This window comes from Lissotriton vulgaris, chromosome 4_1 (genome assembly GCF_964263255.1).
Source record: "Lissotriton vulgaris chromosome 4_1, aLisVul1.2, whole genome shotgun sequence".
NCBI lineage: Eukaryota > Metazoa > Chordata > Amphibia > Caudata > Salamandridae > Lissotriton > Lissotriton vulgaris.
Window position 1 is genome coordinate 1460755476 of NC_141691.1, and position 14719 is coordinate 1460770194.

The 14719-nt window shown below is 41.1% G+C and overlaps 1 protein-coding gene across 2 annotated transcripts in view; it reads left to right on the forward strand.

The window, feature by feature from the left end:
- MEP1B (meprin A subunit beta) overlaps positions 1-13156 on the forward strand; it is a 318018-nt gene extending 304862 nt beyond the window's left edge. For both annotated transcript variants that reach the window (XM_086965693.1, XM_086965692.1), the window contains 2 exons: positions 7842-8046; positions 12974-13156. In XM_086965693.1, the coding sequence (XP_086821819.1) occupies positions 7842-8046; positions 12974-12988 (220 nt within the window). In that variant the 3' untranslated portion in view covers positions 12989-13156. The remainder of the gene's footprint in view (positions 1-7841; positions 8047-12973) is intronic.
- Positions 13157-14719: the final 1563 nt, after the last annotated feature.

The following is a 14719-nucleotide window of genomic DNA, read 5'->3' on the forward strand; positions in this document are numbered from 1 at the left end:
CCCATACAGCTGTTTCCACATGCAGTTTTGAACCCATAGATCTAGTAAATAAACTGTTCACACATGTATGCACAGAGTCACACACCTCCCAGCCACCCCCACACACACACTCACTCTTCCATACAAATACTTGGGCAACCAATCAATAACCCATACAGTTACTCATATAGCTACTGATCAACACATGCAGCAGTTCATAGAACAACAGATATAATGATGCACAAATTAAGATAGTTTAGTCACTAACCCATGCACTCAGTGAGACACATTTAATCACTCTCTCATACAGTCAGTCATGCACCTACTAAATCCTTCATCCAGACACTTATACATCCACTCATTCTTCAATATGTAAGACATATTTTAACTTTACAGAAACATACAGTCACTGGATGATGTCATCAGTGATGTCACTGACCATGTCATGAATGATGTAATATGTGACATCAGCAGTGGATTGCGGGTGCGCGATATATAGTTAGCGCATCTAACTATATATGCGAATTTCAATGGTTTTATGCGAGTAAAATAAGGTTTTGTAAATGCAAATCCCTAACTATATATGGCCTAAAACCTATGGTTTTTTCTGTGAATTTCAATGGTTTTTTAATACCAAATATCAAATGCTGTCAAATGTCAAGTACATGATAGGTAAAAACATTTTCGTGTTTATGCACGCTGATGTGCTTTGAACGCTGCCCCCCCCTCTCCCCCCCTCTTTTCTCTTAGCAGTACTCTCTCTTTGCCGATAGTGAAGGGTAGTTAACGCAGGCCTTTGCCCCCGTTGTAATCCGTCGTGCCTGCTTCTCTCTCTATTTGATTGATTGCTATCCAAGCATTTACTGTTTTAGAATTGGTTCTCTTTGGTTCATTCTGTATTTACAAACAAGCACAGAGTCGCAATACTCTGTTTAGTCTTTGCAGATAGTGAAAAATAGTTTAAAAAAACAAAAGGAATCGAGCAAAATCAGTAGGCCACTAATGGGATCTGTTTTTGACCTCGCTAAAATAGAAACATTAAGAACAACCCCTCATGAGAAATACGAAACTAGTAAGATGAACTTAGCTCCACACCATGATGGCTGCAAGACAGCTCGACTCCGCCGCCCACCCCACCCCACCCAAAATAACGACAAACCCTATGCAAATATTATAAATATATACAACACACCAGCAAAGTAACAGGGTAAAACGTTTTATTAAATAACTATATACATGACAGCCTGCTGCAACATCGATCCAAATGCCTTTTGGTGACTCTTCCATTGTAAACATTGTCCCACAATCTGTTTGACCTGAAACGATTACACAAATAAAACATTTGTGAGTTTTAAATTTCTGCAGAAGTATAATTCACCAATAGTTTTCTCTGTAGATCTTTTTCCATTAACAATCCCAGTTCCATCACCCGCCCAGGATATCACTACTGTTAGTTGTCATTGTTGCTTCTGTTTTAATAAAAAATGTTTTAAGGTGTTTACTGTTTTTGTTGCGATGTATATATTTATAAGTTATTAAAGTGTTATAATCCTACTATTTTTTTTATCGATTATTGCTGTTTGAGATATTCCCTGTCTACAAACAGAGAAGAATAGAAATATTCTGTCTCCCTTTGCAGATAGTGAAGGATAGGTAATGCGGACTTTTGTCCCCCGTTGTAATCCGTCATGCCTGATTGATTGATTGGCTGGAAATTTATTGTTCAAGGAATAGTTCTTTCGAGGTACTCTCTGTTTGCAAATAACGTGGAATAGAAATATTCTGTCTAGTCTTTGCAAGTAGTGAAGGGTGGGTAATGCAGACCTTTGTCCCCCGTTGTAATCTGTCACTCCCCACTGATTGAGAAACTACTTCCACCCGGACCATTTATTAGAGGTACATCATCTGACTCAACCGGAGAGAACCCCTAATAAAGAAGACATATGTAAAATACGAAGTAATCCCTGTATCCTGTTAAACAGAAACTTTAGCATGAAACACACTTGAAAAGGAAAGGAAAGAAATCGAACAAAATCAGTAGGCCTCTGATGAGTTTTTGACTTCGCTAGAAATAAGAAACATGAAAATGGTGAAAGAAGCCAAGCTTGACGTTACGGCAGCCACAAGGTAGCTAGGCTCCGCCACCCCCCCACTGCTCCAAGCAAGTCTGTCCCACCGCCCGCCACGCCCAATAACGGTAACATGAAATAAATACAAATCAGCAGATACCTACCCCCATTCCGGAAACTCCCGAAGTGCAACAGGTTCACAGCTACGCCCATCCGGAAGACGAGGCCTTCGGCACGTGTAGGGCGAGTCCTGCTGGCATCCGTCGGCCGGGGAGGTCGTCGCCTAAGGTGGGCCAGGAGAGGAGCCGAGGCCGACGGGATCCCTCTTCTTTTTTCAATAATGGTTGCGACAACACTGGGGGGGGATGTCTTGCACATGCCACCGACCCCCCCCCCTCGTATCTCCTGGTCTGGCCCCGGCTTGATATGAGCTCCCCGTTCGGGCCTGAAGCGGCGCCCGGCAGGCCACGGGGGGGGGGGGGATGTCTTGCCTCTGCCTCCGACCCCCCCCCCTCCCTCTTATCGCCTGGTCCGGACATCACGGATATCAACGCCAGGTGTCGGCGTGGGGTGCGCTGGGAGGGAGAGGCGGCGCGAACGAGCCTCTCCCACCCCCCCAGGTGGGGGCCCCTCAGCTGCACCCCCAACGCTCCACTCGCCCAACAAAAGGGTTCGTCCACTCTTGCGATGCAGCGACGCTGCACTCACCCGACAAAAGGTCTCGTCCACTATTGCGAGGCAATGATGCTCCGCTCACCCAGCGGGGGTCTCGTCCACTGTTGCAGTGCAACGGTGCTTCTGAGTTCAACTAGAAAATGAGTCCTGCATCCAGAAACGTTCTCCTCAACTTTGAAGATTCTATAAGAGCCACGGGGGCCCCCGACCCCCGATGGGGAATGACTGCCATGATCACCCACGGAATGACCACGACGTAGCCGCGGGACGTCGGCGCGCTCATGCCGGCGCCGGCCTCAGTCTTGAAATCACCAAAATCCTGCAAGACTACCAACTTGATCAGTTCCGGTGGGACACCAGTATGACCCGGTAGGAGAGATTTTTGCCTCCCACCCCTCTTTGACTGATGGTTCATGTCGCCAGTCCCCTCTACTACCCTTCAACGAAAACTTTTGGACTGCCGAAAGAGGTCCCGATCCAACCACGAGTTGGTGGAGACATTTTGACTATACTTGGACCTTCCAGACCTCACCCAAAATGGCGCCGGTACAAATGAAACTATTGTGCCCCGATTGCTCAGCCTTGATATCATGAGATATGTATGCAGTTTTTAGCACATGAATTGAAATGGGATAAGACTGATTATATGTTCGGACAATGAATTGATCCGGGATGGGCATTGATTATACGTTCGAACAATGAATTGACATGGGACTTGTACTGATTACACATTCGGACAATGAATTGATATTAAGTTCTAATGCATCATTGATTACTGTATTTATTGAAGGTTAGAATTGTCGACACTTTTGGTACTTGCTCACAATGAATTATCGATATGATTTTGTTGCACTTGTCGCACTTTTTACTGATTATATGTTCGGACAATGAATTGATCCGGGATGGGTATTGAAGTTCGAACAATGAATTGACATGGGACAGGTACTGATTACACGTTCGGAAAATGAATTGATATTAAGTTCCAATGCATCATTGATTACTGTATTTATTGAAGTAATACTGATCTCTCCGCATGAAATTAATTTTCCACATGCTACACAAGTCAATCTCATCTGCCCAAAGTTCTTTTGCAGATTTGGGACCGTTTCCCTTGCCTCTGACTCACTTATTGCTAAGTCATTGGTGGATGTTTTTGCCGGTCGGGGGTTATCCCGAAAATCTCGAAGTTGTGCTTTAGAATAATTAAGAGGGTGCCACCTCTCCATGTGCCGATGCATGGTATGATTACCATAGCGCTATTTTTTTCGGTCCCTCTCGAGAGTTTTTTTTTTGCAGATGAGGCAGGTAACGAACCTGGCTTTAACTTTCTTTTCATGAGAAGGAAAAGAAAAAAATTGCCAGATAAAATTCACTTTCACATGGGACGTTCTTGGCATTTCTTTTAGTTTTTTTAATGTACATGTTCATAAAACGATTACACAAATGAAACATTTGTGAGTTTTAAATTTCCGGAGAAGTATAATTTACCAATAGTTTTCTCTGTAGATGTTTTTCCATTAACAAACCCAGTTCCATCGCCCGCCCAGGATATCACTACTGTTCCCCATGTCATAAACCATTGTTGCTTCTGTTTTAATAAAAAATGTTTTAAGGTGTTTACTGTTTTTGTTGCGATGTATATATTTATAAGTTATTAAAGTGTTATTTTCCTTCTACTTTGTTGGAGTGCTATATATTTTTAATGTGACACATAATTGTGAAGACTTTGATGTACAAAAAGCCATCCCTGGAATCTTCCGCTTCAGGCTCGGACCCACACACCCTCACAGTGAGAATCCCCTCCCCAAGCACAATACAGGATGGTTATCAGATAGTAGGAACGCGTGTGGTGTGACGGATCTCATCAGGTGGGGGCCTTGATCTACTGTAACTCCTTTGAACAGGGGTGATTCTCTACAGCTGGAGCCATAAACTACATCGGCAGGGCTAAGTGATAGACTGAGACCGGCCTGCACAATCAGACACAGAGGAAGAGGAGTGTCAGAGGGTGCGGTAGTGAATAGGGTGAAAGGAAGGTGTCGGGCGGGCACGGGGTGTGAGTCTCAGGGAAGAGCAGCGCAGATGGGGGGAGGTTTATGGCCCATGCATGAGAGAGAGAGCGGGGGTGACCAGTGCGTGGGGGAGATGCTTGCGAGGGTGGGGAGCCGTGCTGAGAATCGACGGCGTGCAGAGAGTGGGTCTGGTCAAGGCATCTAAAATGGCTGCCGTGCACGACAAAATTGTGGCATTGGAAAAAAGGCAAGATGGCGCAGACAATGTTTATCAATAAAGATTAATTTATAACAATTATTTTTAACAAAATATTTAATCGCAGTGACAAAATGGCGGTCAACACTTCCTGATTTCCATCGAATCGAACGTTAACAGACGTCACGCAGCAAAAAAAAAAAAAACGCTCACGCACAGCCGCTGGAAGACATGTATCAACATATATGAGCCTCCTCAGCCACCCTCAGAAAACATAAGGGATCAGGATACGTCTCCCGTACCCCCTTATACCCTGTAATTTAATTAAACCGAAACACAAAATGGCGAATTCACGTTTCGCTACCAGTTTGCGGCCCAGTTTGCGGCCCGGGAAGCTCTTCTACCATGAAAAATCAATTTTTTTTTATTTTCCCCACGGGACCCTTTAATAACCCCAACATCATTCCTAGGGGGTCAAGAGGGGTCTACCTTGCCCCCTTTCATTAAATTCCCCCTTCGTTTTTCTCCTCCTCTTGTCTCTCGATCCTACCGAGAGACAAGATGGCGGCCGCTCCGGACTGTTTAGAATGTTGACAGACACCGGAGAGCCAATCAGCTTCGCTTCGCAAAGCTCCGGGACGCGAAAAGTACGCGATCTGGAGCGCTATCTAGGACGCGGTCACAGATATATAAATTTTTTAAAACGTTAATTTCTCAAAATCCACTGGAGCACATATATTGAGACCCAGCAAAGGCACATCGGGCTACCAGTCCCTACAATTCTGCCAAGTTTCGTGCAAATCCATTCAGCCGTTCGAGCTAAAAGTGAGGCTAAACGCCCTATGGAAATTAACATGAGAAAAGGTTTTGGGACCCCCCTTTTTTCTCGGCCCCCCTTGACGAAACCCCCCCAAATTTTCAAGGGCTGCTCAGAAACAAAATGTGCCATTTTCCTGAAAATTTCAGCCGATTCCGTCCACAAACGCCAAAGTTATTAGACATAGAATTTTCAAAAGTTCCATAGAGAAATAATCCTAACTATATATACCTACTGGCTATCGCCAGTAGGTAATATATATATATATATATATATATATATATATATATATATATATATATATATATATATATATATATATATATATATATATATATATATATATTCTTTATACTTTCCTGCTAAATACTTTTGTGGTGAAGGCATATGCGTGATAAAGGTGTTTGTAGTAAAGGCATGTGTGGTAAAGATGAGGTTGTTGCAATGACCTTGTTGTTAAGGCAAGCGTGGTAATGGCATGCGGGTACCATCTTACCACCATCATACACAAGTGTGGAGAAATTATGAAACAACATCACCTTCTACTTCCATCTCTTCTTCTGAAATCCAATGTAAATAAATCTTGTTAGATAAAGAAACACAACTAAAGCAGATAAACACTCAAATGTCCTTAATTCCAGAGACTAGGAGCAGAGAAGGTACTTTGCCTTTGATTTGAACTGGAATAATAACATAAACTATCAACCCCACTCTGCAAATTTTCATGAAAGATATCACCAGCAGAAGGCAGTAGATTTGGTCACTAACAGCCACAGAATTTACAGATGCTTTTTGGTGCTGGTATCGTGAAGGTTGCCTGCTTGGTTAGACCCCAGGCAATCCACTCTAGTAATCATTTGTTGATCTGTCTGTATCATTTGACCCCCGTTTCTGACTATTTCTAGGGTAGGAGTGGGTTACAGATGTTCTCACTATTGTTGTACCATTTGGCGCACTAGCATCAGGGGTATATTTAATTGTAGAACTTGTCAGACCGGCCTTATGACCTTAATTCAGGGCTTTCCAACTATTAACACATATTATGGCTGTGGTAGTAGTGACACACCAGAGAAGTTAACATTAGTAGCCAACCTCTGCAAGATTACCAATAGTGATAACCATGGTGCATCAGCAGTAATGTGAAAAAATTATTTACCAGTTTGGAATGTCTCAACACATAACCACTATAGGTGCAATGCCTCTAGGCACAAAGGTGCTAATTAATAGTAAGTCTCCCCAAAGCACCATGATCTAGCATTCAAACATCAGCTTCAAATATATTTTGTAATTTCAACAGGGCCAGAATGACAGTAGCAGCCACTGGGCATTTCCCCGTTGGGCCGCCAGGATGGGGGCCAGTTTTGGGACCCTGCGGGCCGTTTTTGTTACCGGGGGTCAGCAACATTGGCCCCCTGTAACCAAATCGGCCAAAACCGGTCCTCGCAAACAGCTTGGTTGCCTCCCCTCCCCCCGGGGGGGTTGGCTGGGGGGGGGATTTGGGACGGTGGCCAAGCAGTTTGCTAGGGCTGGTTTCAGTTCCCAGTGCGGCCCTGAATTTCAACCATTTTTCTCCAAACATCAGCGTATGAGTTCAGATAACACAAACATTTTACAAATTACATTTTGCCCATTTTATATACCTATCTTAAACCAAGCAAAAGCTTTTGAGTCAAGAGACTGGGATGCACACAGCAGGGCTACTTACTGATAGCCGGAAAGCTAGAAGTAGCTCACGAGCTACTTGTGGAAAAGCTAGCCTTAAATACTACTAAAAATAAGGATTGAGGGCGACTGATGATTAGACAGATTGCTTTTCCAAGATCTGTACACGCTTTTATCTTGGGTTGTTTCAATCGCACTATTTTTGTCAGAGATCACACGCAGTGAGATGGTATTCACATTCTAATGGAACTATATGCAACGCCATAGATCTGCAGCATTTACGTGCAGAACATCAAATCACATTTGCATTGCGTGTTGGCACCTTACCACTCATTTCAGGACTAAAAGGTTTTCGTTAGAAATTATATGAACTAATGCTAACCCTACTATTGCATGAGGAGTTGAAGCTTCAAGTTGTTTTCCTTTTGTAGGTGCAAAGTGGGATCAGACTGGTGGTATGCTGGTGAAAGGTGCGAGAAGAAGGGCTCTACCAATGATACAATAGTCATTGCTGTTTCCTCGACGGTTGCTGTGTTCGCCGCTATGCTCATAGTCACAATTGTGAGCGTCTGCTGCCTGAAGAAGAAATACAAGAAAAAGATGATGGCAAGCAATCAAGGCTTTTCTTTAGAAAACGTAAGTGTCAGATTTGTAATAAATGAAATGACATTGTTTCGTTTTTTAACTTTACTTTTTTAATATCATGATTTGTGCTTAATTTGAGCCAGTGGTGTCCGGGGCTCAGCACTGACACTTAATTGTCAACATGGTGGGCTGTCTGCCTAATAATTGAAAAAAATTGACATTATTTGCATTAACTAATAACTTGGGGCCTTATTCACAACAGTGTTGGTGTACTCCAGTTGAATTTATGTGTCCAAACGCTGTAATTTACAAGGTAAACCTACACTGATCTTCACAAAACGTGAACGTACACACGTAAAGCGCTTTTCCAACAGTGTCCCTATAAGCAGATCTGTGCCCGTGTTTTGTGGGTGTTAGTGGGGAGCATGGCAACTTAAATAGGTGAACAACCACAAACTCGTAAGATTTGGGATTTCAGAAATCTAAAGCACCCTCACCCCCACCGTGAATACAGTCATGAACGTTCTCCTGTCTAGAATAGGTGGTTAATTAGCCGAGTTTACCCATTTGCAAACATAGATATCTTAAAGTAACATACCATTCGAAAAGTTCGAATACATGTTTGCCTTTCATTTGGAAAAGCATAAATGCAAACCTGTTAAAAATACTTGTGTAACTATTCATGCGAGTTCTTCTGGATTTTTCGCTAAAGCCCAGAAAGATCAGAAATGTACTCCAAACAGAACCATAAACCTGCAGCAGTTAATTTCGGTGGTTTGTGTATCAGGCCATTGACATTCGTCTTATTTAAAGCAGCACTGAGGACTATGGGAAAGCAATACCCACCAATAAAATAGCAACAATCATTAGTATCTGCTGTCGTTCTGAAGTTGTGCGAGGGTAGGCATTGAGGCTTAAACCTAACCAAGTGCCATGGTTATCTGAAGTAAAACTGTCCGTTTAGCAATGTTTCCGGGAGGTAGTAACTTATAAAGCAACTTTCAATATATTAACCATAATCACCACAGCAAATAAATTCACAGTATACCTACAAATTGGATATAAACATTCTAATATTAAGGTTTGTTGGGCACCTAAGTTTGATTCAGGTGTGCAAAAAAGTACCTGTTGTAGATTGTCAGGAAAAAAAATCAGCTATGGAATAAGAGTGGACCGGCATAACTTTCCGCAAGATCTCTGTGAACACCAGGTTCTCACTTAAAAAATGTTCTAATCTACAATCGACATGGGAATGTCTGGAGGATTCAGGGTTCTGGTCTACTGTGGTAAGCACATTTGGAATAGGATGGGACATAACAATAGTCCATACCCCCAATTGCATGTTAAGTCGGAACTTCTCCAGTCTTTACCAAAAACAAGATGAACAAGAAACTGGTCATCGTGGCCCTCACCTTAGCCAAGCGTAGAATGGCCATCAAATGGTAGAGTGGAAAAGCCCTTAGTTAGAGGGAGTGGTTGAGGGATCTTACTGATTTGTCGATTGCAGAAGAAATACACATGAAAATGGTCAGAAGAGATGAAAAATTAGATAGTGATGTACAGGACTGGAAGGTGTTCGCTCAGACACTGCTGTATCCTTGTGACAAGCTGCCCCCCAAAAGTATAGGATTGTCATTTATGTTATGATTGACTATCACTCAATAACAAGGAAGATGTAGAAACTTTGCAGAACTGTTAATAACTGCAAGCTAGATATGTGTTGACCTACCATATGATCCTTTCATGTGAATTCTTTTTCCGAGTAGTCCGGTCTCTGTAATGATACCCATGTTTTGTTTTTTGGGAACCTAAAGAGAATGAAACATATCTGTGGTTTAATTCCATAGAATCTGATTCAAAGAATCAGGCTCTGCGGACAACTTAGTCTGCAGATAGATCATAGTACCAACCAAAATCTGACCGTTAGACCTCTTCACACCATAGACACCACACCCTCACTCATTTTTGCTTTAGCAGTAGTGTGAAGTGGTCTTCTTCAAAGGTGGAAGAAAGATTCATGTGCTAATAGTAACAAATAGGAATTAAAATATTATAAAAAAACAAATGGCATTTTGGTTGCAGAGTTTTTGACCTTGTGCATCTACGATCTATTTGATAAAACTGTTGGAAGCCTATTTTGTAGGTTTTAGGGCCAAGATCCTTACCATGTTCATATCACTCTTGAAACATTTAAGACGGTTTTGGAATTTAACATGAGTGACTTTGTCCCAAATCTTTATCTTATCAAGCATAATTGTTATTACTTCATTATTCATAGTCTCCTAAAAATTGCTTTTATACTGCATGTGCATTTTCTATTTCGAGAGTATGAAGTGTTGCTCTTAGTTGCCCTTTTTAAAATGTATTTTTTACTAGAGCTAATAAATGATGGGGTAGCGGCTCAGATAACTGCGGTTATACAATCCCCCACTATATTATGACTAGTGGAGCTAGGATAATAAACTCAGAAATCTGTGATCATTCTAGAGATATTTATATGGTAATTCATGTCTAAAAAGATTTCTATGCAAGGTTCACCTACGTGCTGGATTTAAAATATTAAGACAATTGCCTGGTATGTTTAAGACTAAAGGGTGGTATAATATTATCTGAGACAAATAGAGTCCTGTGAGCAGAGAGACTGTGTGTAATTAGAAAACCACCTCCAGGGTTTATGAAATCTTTTTCTGATTAAATCGTTAGGTTAGTATCCCCACAAATACCTAAGATGTCTTCCCATCGAGAAAGTTTATGCAGTAGTTGCTGAAACATTGTGGGTCAATCCATAGTAGCATTATTAGGAGCATACATGTTGCATAATGTAAGGGAGCAAAAGTGTTTATTAGACCTACCAAGTATCTGTGCGCCCTGCTTATGGCACCCTAACACAGGTACTTCTTGTTTGGGAGCACCAATGCGTGAAAATCCTAATCAAGTTTAGGGAGATGAAGGTACATGATGTAAAGGGCCATATACTACAACTCTTTTCAGATATTGTGCATTTGCTTGTAGTGCGTAGTCCATTAACATTTTGTTTTAGAATTCTGAAGTAAAAATAATTATTTTACCATTTTTTGATTGGACATTATACTTTAAAGTTTACACTAACTGTGTGTTTTTAATGCTATTCTTAATTGTCTTCAATATTGATGAATTTTCTCAAACTCTTTTTGTATAACACAGATATTCCTTAATGATTTGATAGATGAAGATTTTCAAGAATGTTGTTAATTTTTTTAGAATATTACATACACTCCCCCTCCACTGGCATCTTTATAAGGTCCCTAATCTTGCTGAAATCCCGCACACACACCTACCCATCTATCCATCTCTGTACATAGTACCATCTGTCTTAGTTGAGCATAACACAAAGGGACATATTTACAAGCCCCTATCGCCACAAGAAAGTAACTTTTTCCAAAGTTCCTGTGGCGATAGGGGCTTCACCTTCTTCACAAGGCAGCCGCCTTGTGAATAAGGCTCCCTTTCACGCTACTCGAAAGGGGTGTGCAACAGGTGTTGCGGTAGGCATTCTGCGGCAAAACCCATTGATTTTGCACTGCCCATATTTACAAAAGGTGGCATAAATATGGGGCAGCGTCAAAATGAAGACAAGGGAAACCTGGTCTTAACATTGTGAAACAAGGAGAAATGCTTTGCCGTTTCAATGTGTGCTGCATTGTGCAGCACACAGATACAGTAAAACTCCATTGATTGTTTATGTGCAGGAAGGGACACCTTCCTGCACATAAACAATCATTGAAAAAAATGAGTTGCAACTTCTATGTGTGCTGCATTCTGCAGCACACATTGAAGTTACAAAACACATTTACTGATTGTTTATGTGCAGGAAGGTGCACCTTCCTGCATATAAACAATCTTTGCCAGTTTTTCTATAAATCTACTCCTCAGTGTTTGATATATCAAACTTCCACCTGTTTTGTCTCATTCAGTAAGATACATCCATGTGTATGTGTAATAGGAGCTTCTTCCGAGCACTGCCTTTAGCACTGTTCCAATGGGATTTTGTGAATGACTAAAACATGGAAAGCAACCCAAAACAAATGGATACGTTTAAGAAGAATAGATATACTCAATTTCTTTTTACATTAGGCTCAGAGACTGAATTGAAAGATCAAACCTGCCCTGTGTGGCTGTCCCCTGTCAGTGACCCCTTACGTGTAGCATTCTGTGATCAAATTACCTCACATTTTCCCCCATTGTCATATCTCATCTAATATAAAGAAATAATTCTTGGCCCATTTATATATACTCAGGACATGACTTCTAATTACTTTCTAAGATTACAATCCTATAGCTATAAGGTTGACCAAGAGAGAGAGAGGGCTGAATGCTACATCACGATGTAACAGATACATTAGATGGACCATAATGATATTGCTACTTTTGCACCATCATCTCTATGCACAGCAAAACAACTCCATCTTCAACAAAGCTCTTACTAATCACTTTGATATTTCAGTCAGGAAAGTAAAATACACAACAATACTTGTAACATTTTGGAAACGTATTATATGATTCTTTGAAAAACACAAGTTCATTATCTGAATGATAAACTAGTTGATACAATATGATCAAGCAAGGTTCATTCAACTGGAAAAAAGTATTTCATGCTCAAGTGATGTTCCACTTTATAAGTCTAAGTAACTCATGTTACGGACACATGTGTCACGTTATAGTTAAAAAGATTAGAAACAGACATTTGGGAAGGGTGCTCCTCAAGAAAGTTCCTATGTAGACGTAAGTCTCTCAATTTAGAGTAAATACTGAAAGTTCTATCTTTGAAATATTTAAATTAGACATAATTACTATACTTTTATCAATCCTAGCTATATATTTAAGAAACATTGTTAGACATTTTAGGGAAAGTGGGTGTTCTCTCTAACAACTGAATGTCAAATTCATTTCTTTGCACACCAGTTTCATAATACATTTGTGTCATGTTTTCTTTCTGCAGAAAGCAGCCTATTGAACAATGTGGAGAGATAAAAGTCTGCAGCCTTCCGTTTCAGAGAAGCAGGATTTAAACGAGTGCCATTCAGTTTTGAACGTTCACTAACAGTGTGATTATGGAAAGCACAGATTTACGTGATTGTGAGAAAGAGCTGCTCTCAAAAAAATAAAGGTTTTCAATATTTCAGAATATTGTGATGTGTTGTATTTTCAGAAAATGTTATGTTATGCAGATTTGTAGAGCACACTATCGCCCAGGAGTGTATCCTGGCACTGAGCAGGTATGAAACTAGGCATATCTAGGGCCTCACAGGACTGCCCAATAAGCTAGGTCTTCAGCTTCTTGCTGAATTAAAGGAGTGAGGAGGAGGTTCTTATGTGGTGGCAGGGCGTTCCATGCTTTAGAAGTGAGGTATGACAAGGCTCAGCAGCCAGATCTGGTTTTCTGTATTTGTGTAATTTGTGCAAGTAGGAGTCTGAATGCGCTGAGGTGTCTGGAAGGTTTAAGTAGACATGATTGTTGAGGTATGCTGGGCCAGTGGTGTATAGTGCCTTGACAGTGTGGGTGAGGAGTTTGAATTGTGCTAATTTGTGAATGGGGTACCACTGGGGGTCCTTCAGGTGTGGCATGATGTGAGCGCAGTGTTGGAGGTTAAAATCAATTTTGGCCACCAAGTTCTGAATTGTCTACAGCCTTCTGGTTAGTTTTATTTGTTGAACCTGCCATAGAAGGTGTTCCCATACTCCGGCTTGCTTGTAACCGTGGGGCATGTGGTGTTTTTCCAGGTGCTGATTGGGAGCCATATGAAAATCTTCCTCAGAATATTCATGGTATGAAAGCATGAGGCTGTGATGGCATTGACTTGGGCGGTCATGTCCAGTTTGCTGTTGATCATGATCCTGAGGTTCCTGTCGTGGGTGGTGGGTGTCAGTCCTAGTTCTGTTGGCCACCAGGTGATGTGGCCTACTGGAAGATCATGATTTTGATCTTGTCGATGTTTAAATTTAGACAGTTGGTGTTCATCCAGTGGGCTATTTCAGTCATGCAGGCATTGAACTTGATCTGGGTACTGGGCATTTCACTTATAACGTAAACCGTGAGTTGTGTCTCATCAGTTTAGGACAGGACATTGATATTATGAGAGGGAATGATGCCGGCTAGAGGGATCCTGTATGCCTTAAAGAGAGTCAGGCTCAAGTAGGATCCTTGTGAGGTATTAAAAAGGATACTGAACCCTCTTATCTCAAAAATGGTCAGATCTTGGATATATTAAAATATATCACATTCTAATCCTGTTACACATATCTCTACTTCCCAATGTTAATGAGCAGCAGGCGCAAATGCATAAAGCTTTGGCAATATATGCTTAACAATGTGATATAAAATACCAATTTTGAAAACAAAATCATTTTTATCCCTCTAAAGGTGAAACAATAAAATCTTTCAAACCTAGATGAAAGAGCAGAGAAAAGTGAAATGCTTCTCTGAAGGTTGCATAAAATGCTAAACATCAGAGATATCTATAATCTTTAGAATCTGTTGCAATTTATTATAATAACTGTTTTCACACACAGAATGACCAGGAGAGAAATACAAAAGAAGCTCAAGTATACTGTTAAAACACCACCATTCATTTTTACTGGGGCAAAGAAATTTTCCCTAAAGTGTTGCAAAAACCTTATCTTACTGAAATGTGGGGCATTCATGTAGGCATTTTTTTCCACAACTTCTTCTATGAAAATACTAGCA